This window comes from Gigantopelta aegis, chromosome 1 (genome assembly GCF_016097555.1).
Source record: "Gigantopelta aegis isolate Gae_Host chromosome 1, Gae_host_genome, whole genome shotgun sequence".
Taxonomy (NCBI): Eukaryota; Metazoa; Mollusca; class Gastropoda; order Neomphalida; family Peltospiridae; genus Gigantopelta; species Gigantopelta aegis.
Genome location: NC_054699.1, coordinates 22,375,470 through 22,392,531, shown reverse-complemented (window position 1 = coordinate 22,392,531; position 17,062 = coordinate 22,375,470). Strand labels below are relative to the sequence as shown.

Below are 17,062 nucleotides of genomic sequence, written 5' to 3'. Positions count from 1 at the left end.
CAACCATTGACAAACAGGATGATGAAAGTGAATTAAAAGTCTTTGATGAAAATACAGTTGTGAAGGGTTTAAGCTGGATGCCTAAAATTAATAGCAATTTGGCAAATTTGATCAGAATGTCTGTAGCCAAATTCAAGTAACATTTAGCTAAACAGAATTATTTATTAAAATAGCTATACACACACAAATGACACACAAGTTTGAATTAGCTTTTTGGTGAATTGGTAATGGCATATATTCGCCAAATGCAATCAGGGCTTCTAGATTATAGTAGCCCCACTCCCGTGGCTAGTGATAATAAATGTTGGGCTAGTAAATAACTACTATCACCATGAAAAAAAAAGAGTTGTCAAATGCTGCATTTAAGTGTATTTTGTAAATATGAATATCCTGGCCCTACTCCTACCTCCTCAATCTTAGTGGTTTTAAGCTCTATCTCCCTCTTTAGGTGACATATTTGATTATTACTATTAGTAAAATTGTATTTATAGTAAAGCAGGGCTAGTGGATTTTTAATCATGGCTAGTAAATGTTTTTAATTACTGATCCCATGGCTAATGGATTTTTATAAAATTCTGGAAGCCCTGGCAATTTTAAATTGCATTTGGTGATTTGGCAAACAACAGCTCAAAGCCTGGTTTTGATATAGCCAGAGTATATCCCATTGCTTTCATGACATTACATCTGGAACAAAAACTAAACCTGTCATTGACTACTAACAACCAAACTGGAAGTGAACTCCCAACTTCCACATATGAATATTGCATTAGTTCAATGCGAATCCGACAGAAAGACTATAAAATGAAATGCAAAATACTTTGTAAAAGAAAAACTTCATTCTAATTACACCACTGGGCTATTTCTCACTCCAGCCAGTGCACCACGACTGGTATATCAAAGGCTGTGGTATGTGTTATCCTGTTTGTGGGATAGTGCATATAAAAGATCCCTTGTTTCTAATCGAAAAGAGTAGCCCATGAAGTGGCGATAGCAGGTTTCCTCTCTCAATATCTGTGTGGTCCTTAACCATATGTCCGACGCCATATAACCATAAATAAAATGTGTTGAGTGCGTTGTTAAATAAAACATTTCCTTCCTTCATTTTAATTAGAATAGGTTGATGAACTAGTAGGAATATTACTGAACTAGTAAATTGTGGTTGGTACTTTTCCGGTGGACTAGTGATATAATATGTGTTTCAATAATAATAATTAAAAAAACATAATAATTAAAGTTAACAAATACTTTGTAGAGGACAAACTATATGCTTAATATGAGTACTAACAAGCATTTTGAGAGTACTGCTAAAGCAATACACATCCCCTATCTGATCCAACAATTTTTCGTATCTCCTAATTTCGAGGGACAAACATCTGTGAAAAGTGGGTAAATCAGCATGAAAGTTAAACTTGATGAGTAACAGTACATGATAAAGTTATATACCAAATTTCCCCTCAATATTTTCAGGTATTGCAAAACAAAAGTCTGGATTTGTTTTTCATATCTCCTAAGTTCAAGGGCCTCAACTCCATAAAAAATGTGTAAATCGCCATGAAAGTTAAACTTGATCTGTAACAGTACATGATAAAGTTATACACAAAATTTCAGCTCAATATCTCAAAGCCTTCGGCAAAAAACATCAGGAAAACATATGTGGGACAGACGGACGGACAGACGGATAGACAGACAGAAGGAGATGAAACCTATAGTCCTCTCCGGTTGTACCGGTAGGGCACTAATAAAATGAACTGAAACATACTTTGTAGAAGAAGTACTGCACCAAGTTGGCAATGCGGATGTAGTAGAAATGCCCGTGTACCAGAAGCACCCTCAAGATGAAGTGAAACTTGGCGAAACTGTAGTCGCTGCACGTCGATGCCTGTCGTCCTTCCTTTCCCATGATTCCTGTTGACAAACGTTTAAAAACCATGTGCATGGATACAACAAAAACAACACCTCTCACATTATAGATTATCTTTGTTACCTTTAAGTTTAACAAACAGGGTTCCATTGAATGAGTACAGTGCTTGGCTGATGCACAATCGATCCCCATCGGTGGGTCCATTGGGCTATTTCTCATTCCAGCCAGTGCTCCACAACTGGTGTAACAAAGGCTGTGGCATGTACTATCCTGTCTGTGGGATGGTGCATATAAAAGATCCCTTGCTGCTAACTGAAAAGAGTAGCCCAAGAAGTGGTGACAGCGGGTTTCCTCTCAATATCTGTGTGGTCCTTAACCATATGTCCGATGCCATATGGCCGTAAATAAAATGTATTGAGTGCATCGTCAAATAAAACATTTCCTTCCTTCCACTGAATGAACGAACGAACGAATGAATGAATGAACAAACAAACGAATGTTTAACGATACCCTTACAGTAAATAAATGAACTGATGATCAATATCTACCTAAACATTCTAAAGTTAAGTTAAAACACACTGTAAAGAGCTGTGCAAGAATATCAATATCACAGGTAAGTATATTAAAATTGGGAATAAAAATCAACATCTCATAAAAAAAACAAATTCAAGATAATTAAGTCCAGGGTTTAATCGAAATAATTCTATCACATTTTATCTACCAAATATATCTTTCCTCGTTTAATTAAGATAAGGAAGGAAGGAATAGTGCATTTTATTAATTAAAATTTATTTTCCGAACAAGAAATTTGGGACCGACATTGGCCTGTGCTACGTTACGACACTAGTACCTTTGTATGTTATGCCTAAATTAATGTAGCTCATCTAGACGTTTTACCAGTTGTGTTTTCTTCACTTGTTCCTGTCAATTTAATGGGGGAAACTGAACACAGTACTCTAGAATTCTCCGATATTTACTCAAGTGAAAGATTTATTATGTAGGGTTTGCCTATTAATTTATAATATTTGCCATATTTTCTCGATCTCACAAAGGAATGCAGTATTTGCACATTGTATGCCAGATTTTGTTCAAAATAAATGATACAAGTGAAGTGGTTTGTAGTGTGATCGGTTGTAATTATTTTCCGGAGAGTTTCGTAAAGAAAACCGAGAATGTCCCAAGTCGGTGTCGTGGTGTATTCACAAGTTAAAGGAGAGGACAATTAAGGCATTTGGCCTGGTATGCATATTCAACGATATATAATGCACATTATTGCTTAATGTCAACACGTATAATAGTATAGTTTTATATATAACGGGCGCAGCAATTTTGTACCATCTCAGTGAGTACGCCCTCTGGCGAGCTGGTGGTTACGTAATACTTAACGTGTAACGTTAATGAGCCTTAGAACTAGAGAAACACAATCTACCTGGTTTTTGCGGGATGATAAATAGTTATACATTGCAATGTTCTGTAATAATACACATCCCAGTAAGCCAGCAATAAGTATATCCAGCACTATATATATTACTTTTCAATACAAAATAAAATACCATTGTCAAAGTGGCTACACAACAAGTCGAAACAATTAAAAATGTTTTGCCCATGCATTAACCTACGTACTGAAATGATACACAGTATTTTCTTAGTTAATTGATATATGCTGTTAGTTGCTTCTACCTGTGATTCCTGATTGGCAGGTGTGTATTTGATTGGTAACCAGACAAGCCAATTAATTGTCGCTGTCTAGACACAAAAATACATACCGGTATTGTGGAATATTACCTGTCGCCCCTAAAATTGTAATGGACATGGTTTATTACTGTAAATAGTTCTGTAAAACTATTGATTAGGTAGACTTTTCCATCAAAAACCACAGAACTGACCAATTACGTAGTCCCAAAGAAAAGAAAATTATCACTTGGGTATTGTGGGTTGTCGTTTTTGCTCCAACGTAGCATATCAATAGGCCTAATTTTGTACATTTTTCCTTTGGATTATTTAACAGAGAAAAATACTATAACCCCATTTTGTTCCGTTAATTCAACTTGAAATATATTTAGTTAAATAGTTTATTATAATATTACGTCATTTATGCTGTTTTACAAGTCAGGTTGATCAAAGAGAAGTGCCTTGTCGAAAATTACTGCTTTTGTTTACACAGTACATACAGGAGATGGTCAGGAGCTGACGTCACTTTGCCCTGAGCTATCCCACCGGACGTCACAAAAACAAAACAAAATGGCTGCCCCCAGTTAGCAGGAATAATCATGTTTTTTTATTAACTCTAAAATTACGCGTTTTTCATTTGCTAAAGTGTCAGTATGTGTTGGTGGTCCGGGTATGCATCTTTCCAACACATAAGGCTCTTGTTTGAGTTGACCCTACCTTTAAATTCCCTTTTTTTCCCTCCATGTACTTCAACAGAGATGTGGAGAAACGGTTTCCTTCTGCCTGAGACTGTTACTGACAGTGAACATTTCTACTTTGTGTAAGTTCACTTTCCTTACAAGTTACTTATTTAAATTAAAACCAAAAATAAATACAAAGTACTGACATGTTTTTCCTCAATGCATATTTATTTATTTTATACCAGCAATTAATGGAACAAAATCCAAATTTGTTTAATACTGAAACGGAAAAAAACACCGGCATTTGTAAAATTCTGAAACAGAAAAGGGAAAAATCTGAAACCGATTCAAATATGAACTTTATATGATGTATTTATAAAATATTTAAGTGAATATATGTAAGTAAAAATTATCAACTTGTATCCACTCAATGTGGTTTTTGTCAAAAATTAATCCAGTAATCTAAAGGCTTAGATCAGAAATATTCTTGTGCACTATAAACTTGTGCAACAAATGACATAGGAAAACAGCTGGTATGTTTTTCTGTATAGGTTTCTCACACTCACCTAACTCAACATGGGCCTCCTGTATCATGCTAAGTCTCAAAGTCTGCAATATATTTACTGTTTCTCACACTCACCTAACCCAACATGGGCCTCCTGTATCATGCTAAGTCTCAGTCTACAATATATTTACTGTTACTCACACTCACCTAACCCAACATGGGCCTCCTGTATCATGCTAAGTCTCAAAGTCTGCAATATATTTACTGTTACTCACACTCACCTAACCCAACATGGGCCTCCTGTATCATGCTAAGTCTCAAAGTCTGCAATATATTTACTGTTTCTCACACTCACCTAACCCAACATGGGCCTCCTGTATCATGCTAAGTCTCAAAGTCTGCAATATATTTACTGTTACTCACACTCACCTAACCCAACATGGGCCTCCTGTATCATGCTAAGTCTCAAAGTCTGCAATATATTTACTGTTTCTCACACTCACCTAACTCAACATGGGCCTCCTGTATCATGCTAAGTCTCAAAGTCTGCAATATATTTACTGTTTCTCACACTCACCTAACTCAACATGGGCCTCCTGTATCACGCTAAGTCTCAAAGTCTGCAATAATTTACCGTTTCTCACACTCACCTAACCCAACATGGGCCTCCTGTATCATGCTAAGTCTCAAAGTCTGCAATATATTTACTGTTTCTCACACTCACCTAGCCCAACATGGGCCTCCTGTATCATGCTGACATCATTTGCCCCGTCCCCTATTGCAGCAGTCACCGGTTTTTCCTTTGAGTTTTTAACCATATGAACCACCTGAAGAAAATACAATCTAGAAAGGAGATGCAGCAAAGTGAACGTTTTATGTCATTCAAGGGCAGGACATTTCCCAGTGGTAAGGTGCTCGCTTGATGCAGTTGGTTTAGGATCGATCCCCGTCGGGGCACCATGACTGATATATATCAAAGGCCGTGGTATGTGCTATCCCATGCTACTAATGGAAAATTGTAGCTGGTTTTCTCTCTAACACTACATGTACATGTCAAAATTACCAAAATGTTTGACATCCAATAGCCGATGATAATAAATCAATGTGCTCTAGTGGTGTCGTTAAACAAAACAAACTTTATTTCATTTATGTACAGCACAGATGTGTAACGGTTAACGATAAAAATCTATATATATCTCAGAGCAGTTATTGTGCTTAACAACACCACTAGATCACATTGATTTCTTAATCATCATCTACTGGATGTCAAAATTTGGTAATTTTGACACAAAGTCTCAGTCCCACCACATTTTTCCATTTGTAGCAAGGGATCTTTTATATATACCATCCCACAGACAGGATAGCACATGTCACACAGCCTTTGCTATATCAGTCGTGGTGCACTGGCTGGAACGAGAAATAGGCCCAATGGGCCCACTGAGAGGGATTATTTTACAACTGATATTGTTACAAAACCTGGCAATTAAAGGGACAGACCCTAGTGGGTTTTTTTTAACACTATAGCATATTTTTCACTATTAGAGCTGTTTATGATCACTAAAATCAAACATTAGTTATATTTTATTGTTTAGCTTATCCATTTCTGTAGAACCGAAGTGTTTCTGGTCATCCTGTTGTTTTTAACATCACAAAATTCATTTTTCACAATTTTAAAAATGCATGTGCGTCTGATTAGAGTTCTAGTCTCTTTTTTAAGGATATTTTCCAGTTTTAACGTCACAGACTCTTGTTTCGATCAATCACTCTGTTGTAACTTTATCCAAGTGTGTTACAGGTTTGTAGATTAACTAAACTTAGTGTCCATTTTTTCGAGTTGAAACTAGGGCCTGCGCCTTTAAACAATAATAGCACAACAGAAAATTAAAAGTAGGTCGGGTGACCTGGTTATAGCAGAGGGGTATTTATCTGAAACTATGGAAAGTAGGTAACAGTGACCTACTAATGGTATGCAACACATTGCCATCTAAAGTTGTACTTGTATACAAGGTTTGATGGTCCTGCATGATATGGTGGGGTTTTCTGTTAATGTTGGTATGACCCTTATTGCATTCTGTTAGTGTATCTAGAGTTTATTCTAATATGGAGAGTTAATTGTGGTATCGAGAATTTTTCTATTAAGTGTTGGTGTGACCCTTATTTCATTCCATTAGTGTATCTAGAGTTAATTCTGGTATGAAGAGTTAATTCTGGTATGGAAGGGTTTTCCTGTAAGTGTTGGTGTGACCATTATTTCATTCCGTTAGTGTATATAGAGTTTATTTTGGTATGGAGAGTTTTCCTATTAGTTGTGGAGTGACCTGTATTTCATTCCGTTTGTGTATCTAGAGTTTATTCTGATATGGAAATTAATTCTGGTAAAAAGAATTTTCCTATTAGTGTTAGTGTGACACTTATTTCATTACATTAGTGCATCTAGAGTTAATTCTGGCATGGAGAGTTAATTCTGATATGGTGGGTTTTCCTGTTAATGTTGGGGTGACTCTTATTTCATTCTGTTAATATATCTAGAGTTAATTCTGGTAAGGAGAGTTAATTCTGGTATGAAGGGTTTTCCTGTTAGTGTGACCCTTATTTCATTCTGTTTGTGTATCTAGAGTTAATTCTGGTATGGAGAGTTAATTCTTGTATGGTGGGTTTTCCTGCTAGTGTTGGTGTGACCCTTATTTCATTCCGTTAGTGTATCTAAAGTTTATTCTGGTATGGAGAGTTCATTCTGGTATGGAGAGCTAATTCTGGTTACTTCATTCTGTTTGTGTATCTAGAATTAATGCTGGTATGAAGAGTTAATTCTAGTATGGTGAGTTTTCCTGTTAGTGTTGGTGTGACCCTTATTTTATTCCGTTTGTGTATCTAGAGTTTATTCTGAAATGGAGAGTTGATTCTGGTATGGAGAGTTTTTCTGTAAGTGTTGTTGTGACCCTTATTTCATTCTGTTAGTGTATCTAGAGTTAATTCTGGTATGGAGAGTTACTTCTGGTATGAAGGGTTTTCCTATTGGTGTTAGTGTGACCCTTATTTCATTCTGTTTGTGTATCTAGAGTTAATTCTGGTATGGAGAGTTAATTCTTGTATGGTAGGTTTTCCTATTCGTGTTAGTGTGACCCTTATTTCATTCCGTTAGTGTATTTAGAGTTTATTCTGGTATGGAGAGTTGATTCTGGTATGGAGAGTTAATTCTGGTATGGAGTTTTCCTATTAGCGTTGATGTGACTGTTATTTCTTTCTGTTTGTGTATCTAGAGTTAATACTGGTATGAAGAGTTAATTCTAGTATTGTAAGTTTTCCTGTTAGTGTTGGTGTGATCCTTATTTCATTCCATTAGTGTATCTAGAGTTAATTCTGGTATGGAGAGTTGATTCTGGTATGGAGAGTTAATTCTGGTTATTTCATTCTGTTTGTGTATCTAGAATTAATTCTGGTATAAAGAGTTAATTCTAGTATGGTGAGTTTTCCTGTTAGTGTTGGTGTGACCCTTATTTTATTCCGTTTGTGTATCTAGAGTTTATTCTGAAATGGAGAGTTGAATCTGGTATGGAGAGTTTTTCTGTAAGTGTTGTTGTGACCCTTATTTCATTCTGTTAGTGTATCTAGAGTTAATTCTGGTGTATCTAGAGTTTTCCTATTAGTGTTAGTGGACCCTTATTTCATTCTGTTTGTGTATCTAGAGTTAATTCTGGTATGGAGAGTTAATTCTGTATGGTGGGTTTTCCTGTTAGTGTTGGTGTGACCCTTATTTCATTCCGTTAGTGTATCTAGAGTTAATTCTGGTATGGAGAGTTGATTCTGGTATGGAGAGTTAATTCTGGTATGGAGTTTTCCTGTTAGCGTTGATGTGACCATTATTTCTTTCTGTTTGTGTATCTAGAGTTAATACTGGTATGAAGAGTTAATTCTAGTATTGTAAGTTTTCCTGTTAGTGTTGGTGTGATCCTTATTTCATTCCATTAGTGTATCTAGAGTTAATTCTGGTATGGAGAGTTGATTCTGGTGTTAGCGTTGATGTGACCATTATTTCTTTCTGTTTGTGTATCTAGAGTTAATACTGGTATGAAGAGTTAATTCTAGTATTGTAAGTTTTCCTGTTAGTGTTGGTGTGATCCTTATTTCATTCCATTAGTGTATCTAGAGTTAATTCTGGTATGGAGAGTTAATTCTAGTATGGAGAGTTTTCCTGTTAAGTGTTGGTGTAACCCTTATTTCATTCCATTAGTGTATCTAGAGTTAATTCTGGTATAGTGAGTTAATTCCTGTATCGAGAGTTTTCTTGTTAAGTGTTGGTGTATCTAGACCCTTATTCTGGTATAGTGAGTTAATTCCTGTATCGAGAGTTTTCTTGTTAAGTGTTGGTGTGACCCTTATTTCATTCCGTTAGTGCACAGTATCTAGAGTTGAATCTGGTATGGCAGGTGTCAATACCTCGGCCTTCTGTACGGGAGACATTCTGCAGCACAGGACCGAGTCACAGCAGAGACAGAGAGACAGGAACAGGTTCTTGTGGTCCTGCATCGCAAACACCAGACTGTGGCCATCGATCACAAACACATACTCCTCTTTCTTATTACTCTCAATTCTGAAAAGAAAAACAGAATAAGTTTCTTCAGCAACTTCATTGCAATAAGAGTGCAAAAAGCAAACACTGATCTTGGCCTCTGGCTTTTTGTGGGGGTTTTTGCTCAATGTAACATATCAGTCTCATCACAATGTCATAATTGTTTAATATTACTGAACATACCTCTGATAGTGTTGTCTTGTTAAAGCAGCGTTATTAATATGTGATTAATCACGCAGAGATGTCACATGCAATTCCAATTTAGGTGTTCTCACAGTACAATTCGATCATATGGGACAAATTGGTAGTGCTGTGTTGATATCAACATCACCAAACACACCTATCAACATCACCAAACACACCTATCTCCAATAGTGCTGTGTTGTTAATATCAACATCAATGAACACACCTACCTCGGATAGTGCTGTGTTGATATCAACATCACCAAACACACCTATCTCCAATAGTGCTGTGTTGTTAATATCAACATCAATGAACACACCTACCTCCGATAGTGCTGTGTTGATATCAACATCACCAAACACACCTATCAACATCACTGAACACACCTACCTCGGATAGTGCTGTGTTGATATCAACATCACCAAACACACCTATCTCCAATAGTGCTGTGTTGTTAATATCAACATCAATGAACACACCTACCTCCGATAGTGCTGTGTTGATATCAACATCACCAAACACACCTATCTCCAATAGTGCTGTGTTGTTAATATCAACATCAATGAACACACCTACCTCCGATAGTGCTGTGTTGATATCAACATCACCAAACACACCTATCAACATCACTGAACACACCTACCTCGGATAGTGCTGTGTTGATATCAACATCACCAAACACACCTATCTCCAATAGTGCTGTGTTGTTAATATCAACATCAATGAACACACCTACCTCCGATAGTGCTGTGTTGATATCAACATCACCAAAAACACCTATCTCCAATAGTGCTGTGTTGATATCAACATCACCAAACACACCTACCTCCGATAGTGCTGTGTTGATATCAACATCACCAAACACACCTATCTCCAATAGTGCTGTGTTGATATCAACATCACCAAACACACCTATCTCCGATAGTGCTGTGTTGATATCAACATCACCAAACACACCTATCTCCGATAGTGCTGTGTTGATATCAACATCACCAAACACACCTATCTCCGATAGTGCTGTGTTGATATCAACATCACCAAACACACCTACCTCCGATAGTGCTGTGTTGATATCAACATCACCAAACACACCTATCTCCAATAGTGCTGTGTTGTTAATATCAACATCAATGAACACACCTACCTCGGATAGTGCCCTCTTGTTAATATCAACATCACTGAACACACCTACCTCCGATAGTGTTGTGTTGTTAATATCAACATCACTGAACACACCAACCTCTGATAGTGCTGTCTTGTTAATATCAACATCACTGAACACACCTACCTCGGATAGTGCCTCTTGTTAATATCAACATCACTGAACACACCTACCTTGGATAGTGTTGTGTTGTTAATATCAACATCACTGAACACACCTACCTCCAATAGTGTTATGTTGTTAATATCAACATCACTGAACACACCTACCTCGGATAGTGCCTCTTGTTAATATCAACATCACTGAACACACCTACCTCGGATAGTGTTGTGTTGTTAATATCAACATCACTGAACACACCTACCTCGGATAGTGCCCTCTTGTTAATATCAACATCACTGAACACACCTACCTCGGATAGTGCCCTCTTGTTAATATCAACATCATTGAACACACCAACCTCTGTTAGTGCTGGTCTTGTTAATATCAACATCACTGAACACACCTACCTCTCATAGCGCTGTGTTGTTAATATTAACATCACTGAACACACCTACCTCCGATAGTGCTGTGTTGTTAATATCAACATCACTGAACACACCTACCTCCGATAGTGTTGTGTTGTTAATATCAACATCACTGAACACACCTACCTGGGATAGTGCCCTCTTGTTAATATCAACATCACTGAACACACCTACCTCCGATAGTGTTGTGATGTTAATATCAACATCACTGAACACACCTACCTCGGATAGTGCTGTGTTAATATCAACATCACTGAACACACCTACCTCGGATAGTGCCCTCTTGTTAATATCAACATCACTGAACACACCAACATCTGATAGTGCTGTGTTGTTAATATCAACATCACTGAACACACCTACCTCGGATAGCGTTGTATTGTTAATATCAACATCACTGAACACACCAACCTCTGTTAGTGCTGGTCTTGTTAATATCAACATCACTGAACACACCTACCTCTCATAGCGCTGTGTTGTTAATATTAACATCACTGAACACACCTACCTCCGATAGTGCTGTGTTGTTAATATCAACATCACTGAACACACCTACCTCCGATAGTGTTGTGTTGTTAATATCAACATCACTGAACACACCTACCTGGGATAGTGCCCTCTTGTTAATATCAACATCACTGAACACACCTACCTCCGATAGTGTTGTGATGTTAATATCAACATCACTGAACACACCTACCTCGGATAGTGCTGTGTTAATATCAACATCACTGAACACACCTACCTCGGATAGTGCCCTCTTGTTAATATCAACATCACTGAACACACCTACCACCGATAGTGTTGTGTTAATATCAACATCACTGAACACACATACCTCTGATAGTGCTGTTAATGTCAACATCACTGAACACACCTACCTCCGATAGTGCTGTGTTAATATCAACTTCACTGAACACATCTACCTCCAATAGTGTTGTGTTGTTAATATCAACATCACCGAACACACCTACCTCTAATAGTGCTGTGTTAACATTAACATCACTGAACACACCTACCTCCGATAGTGCTGTGTTAATATCAACATCACTGAACACACATACCTCCGATAGTGTTGTGTTGTTAATATGAACATCACTGAACACACCTACCTCCGATAGTGCTGTGTTAATATCAACATCACTGAACACATCTACCTCCAATAGTGTTGTGTTGTTAATATCAACATCACTGAACAGACCTACCTCTGATAGTGCTGTCTTGTTAACACACCTACCTCCAATAGTGCTGTCTTGTTAATACACCTACCTCCGATAGTGCTGTCTTGTTAACACACCTAGCTCCGATAGTGCTGTCTTGTTAACACACCTACCTCCGATAGTGCTGTCTTGTTAACACACCTACCTTAAATAGTGCTGTCTTGTTAGCACACCTACCTCCAATAGTACTGTCTTGTTAATACACCTACTTCTGATAGTGCTGTCTTGTTAATACACCTACCTCCGATAGTGCTGTCTTGTTAATACACCTACCTCCGATAGTGCTGTCTTGTTAATACACTTACCTCCGATAGTGCTGTCTTGTTAATACACATACCTCCCGATAGTACTGTCTTGTTAACACACCTACCTCCGATAGTGCTGTCTTGTTAACACACCTACCTACGATAATGCTGTGTTAACATCTCGGCACATGTTGTGCTTGTTGTGGTGTTTATTAGCCACAGTTCCAACATGTGAGCCTGGAAGTGACCCGCAGAGTGGCTGATGTTCACTGCTGTCTCAGCCTTGTCTCCTGTCAACACCCACACCTACAACACAAAACATGTGTCAACACCCACACCTACAACAAAGCATGGTGGTGTTAATTTCATGTTGTTACCTTTGATTAATCACTTGTTACAGAGGTTCTTCTTACAGTGAGTCTGACCTTTTATGAACCTTTAGCAAACTTGCATCATTGTTTTTTATTTAATGTGAAGGGGTGGGGTGGAGGTGAACTTATTTACGCATGAATAAAGGCCCATTTCCTTAAATGCCTTTTAAAAGGAGGGCAACTTATTCAGACAAAATAGTTCAATTTCCAGTCAAATACGGTACCTTAATGCCTGCTCGTCGCAAGGATCTGAATGTCTGTGGCACATATTCCTGCAGCTTATCTTCAACAGCTGTTGCACCCAGCAGAAAGAAATCCTTTTCAACAAAGTCAAAGACCGCTTCCATCTGAAACATCAGTACAATATACCTGGTTTATCTTCTTGTTGGTCTTAAAACAACACCCTGTCTACCAAATATTTTGGAAGAGGTCTTCCTCTGACCATGCTGTTTAAGAATGATGGTAAAGGATGGAGACTGGGGTGAGGGAAAATGGGGAGGTATTGGCACTGTAACCAGCATGGGTAACAGGGCACTATACCAGATTCTGAATTCTATAAATAAGCTCCAAATACCTTTTTCCAGTGGAAGAGGTTGAAAAGAAAAATCCACTTGAACGTAGTGTTGAGATTAGTTGAGATCATGTTTTTTAGACCACTTTTACATTTTGCAAAAAACATATATGGTAGCAGTACACCAAATAGTATTGTAGTAGGTCAAAGTTTGAGGTGCACCCAACTTTTGACTTCATTTGTGCCTGAAACATGTGCTTTTATGGTTGAGGGTTGGTAGTATTTATATCCATGGTGTATATATATTGATTAAAATTAAAAAACTGTAAATAACAGTTTTAGCGACACGTGATACTATTGTCATCTACTTGATTTGATTAATGGTACCAGCCTTGGAGGTGTAGTGGTAAAGCCACCAGACTTAAGGCTGGTAGGTATTGGGTTCGCCTCCCGATATCGGCTCCCACCCAGAGCAAGTTTAACAACTCAGTGGAGGTGTGTGTGTGTGTCTGTGTGTAAGGCATCTCTCTCACTCACCACTAATAACTAAACACTAACCTGGACAGACAGCTCAGATAGCCGAGGTGTGTGTCCAGGATAGTGTGCTTGGACCTTAATTGGATATCAACATGAAAATAAATATAAATAAATGAATTATTTGGCGATATACACCCATAAAGATAGCCACCATGATGCAAAAAATGTCAAATTTTATTGTATGAACAGCTTAAACCATTGTTTGATAAAACGTCTTTTTTTACATTTAATCCTGCTATAGTAATAAAGACAATTCTGACCATGCAATAAAAAAAATCTTTCATTGAACACGTGTGATACAAAATCTTGCATGCGTTGTAACCTACTAAATGTTCACCCGAATGACATCATGTCTCTAGCCAGGAATGATGTCATGTTCTTAGCCATGACACTCAGCATTCCGTCAATTCCATAAAATTCAGCTAACTTTCCAGACCAAGTATGTTGTGTTATTTAATTAAAATTTTGTTAATCATTATCTAGAATGGTGGTATGTAATAAATACAGAACCACATACAAGTTTATAGTGCACAAGATTTATACTTCTCGATAATTTTTGCGCACTATAAACTCGTGCAATAAATAACATGGCGAAACAACTGGTATGCGGTTCTATCTATTTGTCACCTTCTCCTTCCGGTAGTCAAGACTTGTTTTAGCCTCCATGATTTTTTTGTCTATTTCTTCATATTCTTCAACTGATAACTTCCGGTGAGCTATCACAAGTGTTCTAAGGCCAAGCTGTGATATGGAAAAAAACAAAAACATAAGAAACCCAACCCTCAGGGGTGGGAATTGGTGAACTGTAAAAAAGAGGCAACAAGAGGGGTCCCGGAAATTCTTGAAATCCTAGGTTAAAATCTGTGCCATCTGACACATTTTGGAGGAATGGATGATTAAAATGCGAGGAAACGCAATGTTCCATTATAGGAAAACAGCTGATCCGAGGAGAATTTCCACCCCTGAGTGAGTATAAGCTGTAGAATGGGGACCAATTTCACAAAACCTCATAAACCTAGTTTTGCACATAAACATATATCTACGACTAAACAAAAATTCGCATTAGTTTGAAGTACAGTACACATAGTTCATTTTCTTTGGGGGTTTTCATGGCTCCATTTTCAATAATGGTGTAATTTTCTGCATGAAACAGATGTCAAACACATATAAACATATGACAGGTAGAACTGCAAGTTGCAAACTTAAACTGACGATGCTGTGTGACATTGGCTGCAGAACGTTATTTTTAAAACAAACAATATTAAAGAAAAATATATTTAAATTTTCAAAAATGTACTGGTTGATTCCTAGTATTTTCTTAAAAGATATAAATATTGTAATAATAATAATAATAATAATAAAATTCTTTATTTTTAGAGGGTAAACACATTCAGTACAAGGTGACTGGTCTCCCATGAGGCCCTCTCTAATCTATACATGATATTATACATACATACATTCAAAGAAACAACATCAACATACATGTAATATGTATAGCATGAGGAACAATAGCACATATTATGAATATATAAATAATATTTAAATCAATTTGTTAAGAAACTTGAGTCAGTGATAACTCAATACATCATAATTATTTTAACAAACACAAAATCAACAACAAAGGTATATCTTAAAATTGATTATTATTTGAATAGTGCTTATAGTGTGAAGCATATAACATTAAGATCAGAGATTGCTACACAATTTTAAAACATAAAACAGCAGTTGCTAATTAATTTTCAATTGACCAGGTACAGTATGTCGCTGATCAAAATTGTGAAAAAACCCCACCCCAAAATGTTCCCCGATACCAACACTAATATAACAGTCAAACCTGTCTTAACCGGTTATACAAGGGAGTAGAGAAAAACGACCACTTAAGACAGGTGGATGCTGATTACAGGTTGCCACATATAGTCTTTAAAACATGTTTTTGTTTGGGTTTTTTGCCATCTATACTGCTAATCCAGTTGACTATAATTCAACTTTCAACATGTCACCTTCTTCAGAAATGAGATAATTGGAATTAATTAATTTAACCGTTCTCAATAAGAATTCCCCCCTCCCCCACCATTTAATTATTTAATTTTGACTTCATGCAGTGTATTGTCATAATAAGTGAATCTTCAAATGTCAAGCTTTGCCTACCAAGAGGCAATTAAATACATTCCTGAGTCATACTTTCTTAATTGATACACAGTAGAAATGTCAGGATTGGGTATTAGTAGTTCTGAAGGAGTGAAGATCCGTTATTTGTTGCACCTTGTCGCTGTTGTTAAAATATCCCTTTTATATAATAGTAAACATTTACCGTGGCCATTTAATACAGGTATTTTATCAATCTGGGATCCAATTTAGGTGGCCTTTGGCAGCGTTAGACATGTGACCGCTTATTACAGGTGCATTTCATTAAAAATCGTTGACCGCTCGTTACAGGTGGCCACTAGGACAGGTTTGACTGTATATGTAATATCTTATTTATACAAATAGCGTGTGCTCTACCACTGAGGTATATCGCGCCCCTGATCAGAGAGAGACGGGATGTAGCTGTGGTATAGCGCTCGCATGATTCGCAATCGATCTAGGATCGATCCCGTCGGTGGGCCCATTGGACTATTTTTAGTTCCAGCCAGTGCTCCACAACTGGTGTAACAAAGACCGTGGTATGTACTATCCTGTCTGGGATGGTGCATATAAAAGATCCATTGCTGCTGATCGGAAAGAGTAGCCCATGAAGTGGCGACAGCGGGCTTCTGTGTGGTCTTTAATCATATGTCTGACGCCATATAACTGAAAATAAAATGTGTTGAGTGCGTCGTTAAATAAAACATTTTTTCCCTTCCTTCCTGATCAGAGAATAGAGAGCACACTGACCACTGCATATTCATCAACATGTTTCAGAGTGATGTCCTTGAGACCACTGGTCACTCTGTCCAAGACCGCTGCCTCGGCACCTTTACACAAGAGGTAAATCTCATCTAGAAAACAAAGCAACAACATAATTAGGTTACGCATGCA

General features: G+C 37.3%; 1 protein-coding gene across 4 annotated transcripts in view; it reads right to left on the bottom strand.

The window, feature by feature from the left end:
* LOC121372215 (phospholipid-transporting ATPase IF-like) overlaps positions 1-17,062 on the bottom strand; it is an 82,239-nt gene that overhangs the window by 23,158 nt on the left and 42,019 nt on the right. For all 4 annotated transcript variants that reach the window (XM_041498504.1, XM_041498512.1, XM_041498526.1 and 1 more), the window contains exons 15-21: positions 16,919-17,022; positions 14,672-14,785; positions 13,221-13,343; positions 12,783-12,931; positions 9,155-9,308; positions 5,442-5,544; positions 1,760-1,905 (exon numbers count right to left, since the gene is read on the bottom strand). In XM_041498504.1, the coding sequence (XP_041354438.1) occupies positions 1,760-1,905; positions 5,442-5,544; positions 9,155-9,308; positions 12,783-12,931; positions 13,221-13,343; positions 14,672-14,785; positions 16,919-17,022 (893 nt within the window). The remainder of the gene's footprint in view (positions 1-1,759; positions 1,906-5,441; positions 5,545-9,154; positions 9,309-12,782; positions 12,932-13,220; positions 13,344-14,671; positions 14,786-16,918; positions 17,023-17,062) is intronic.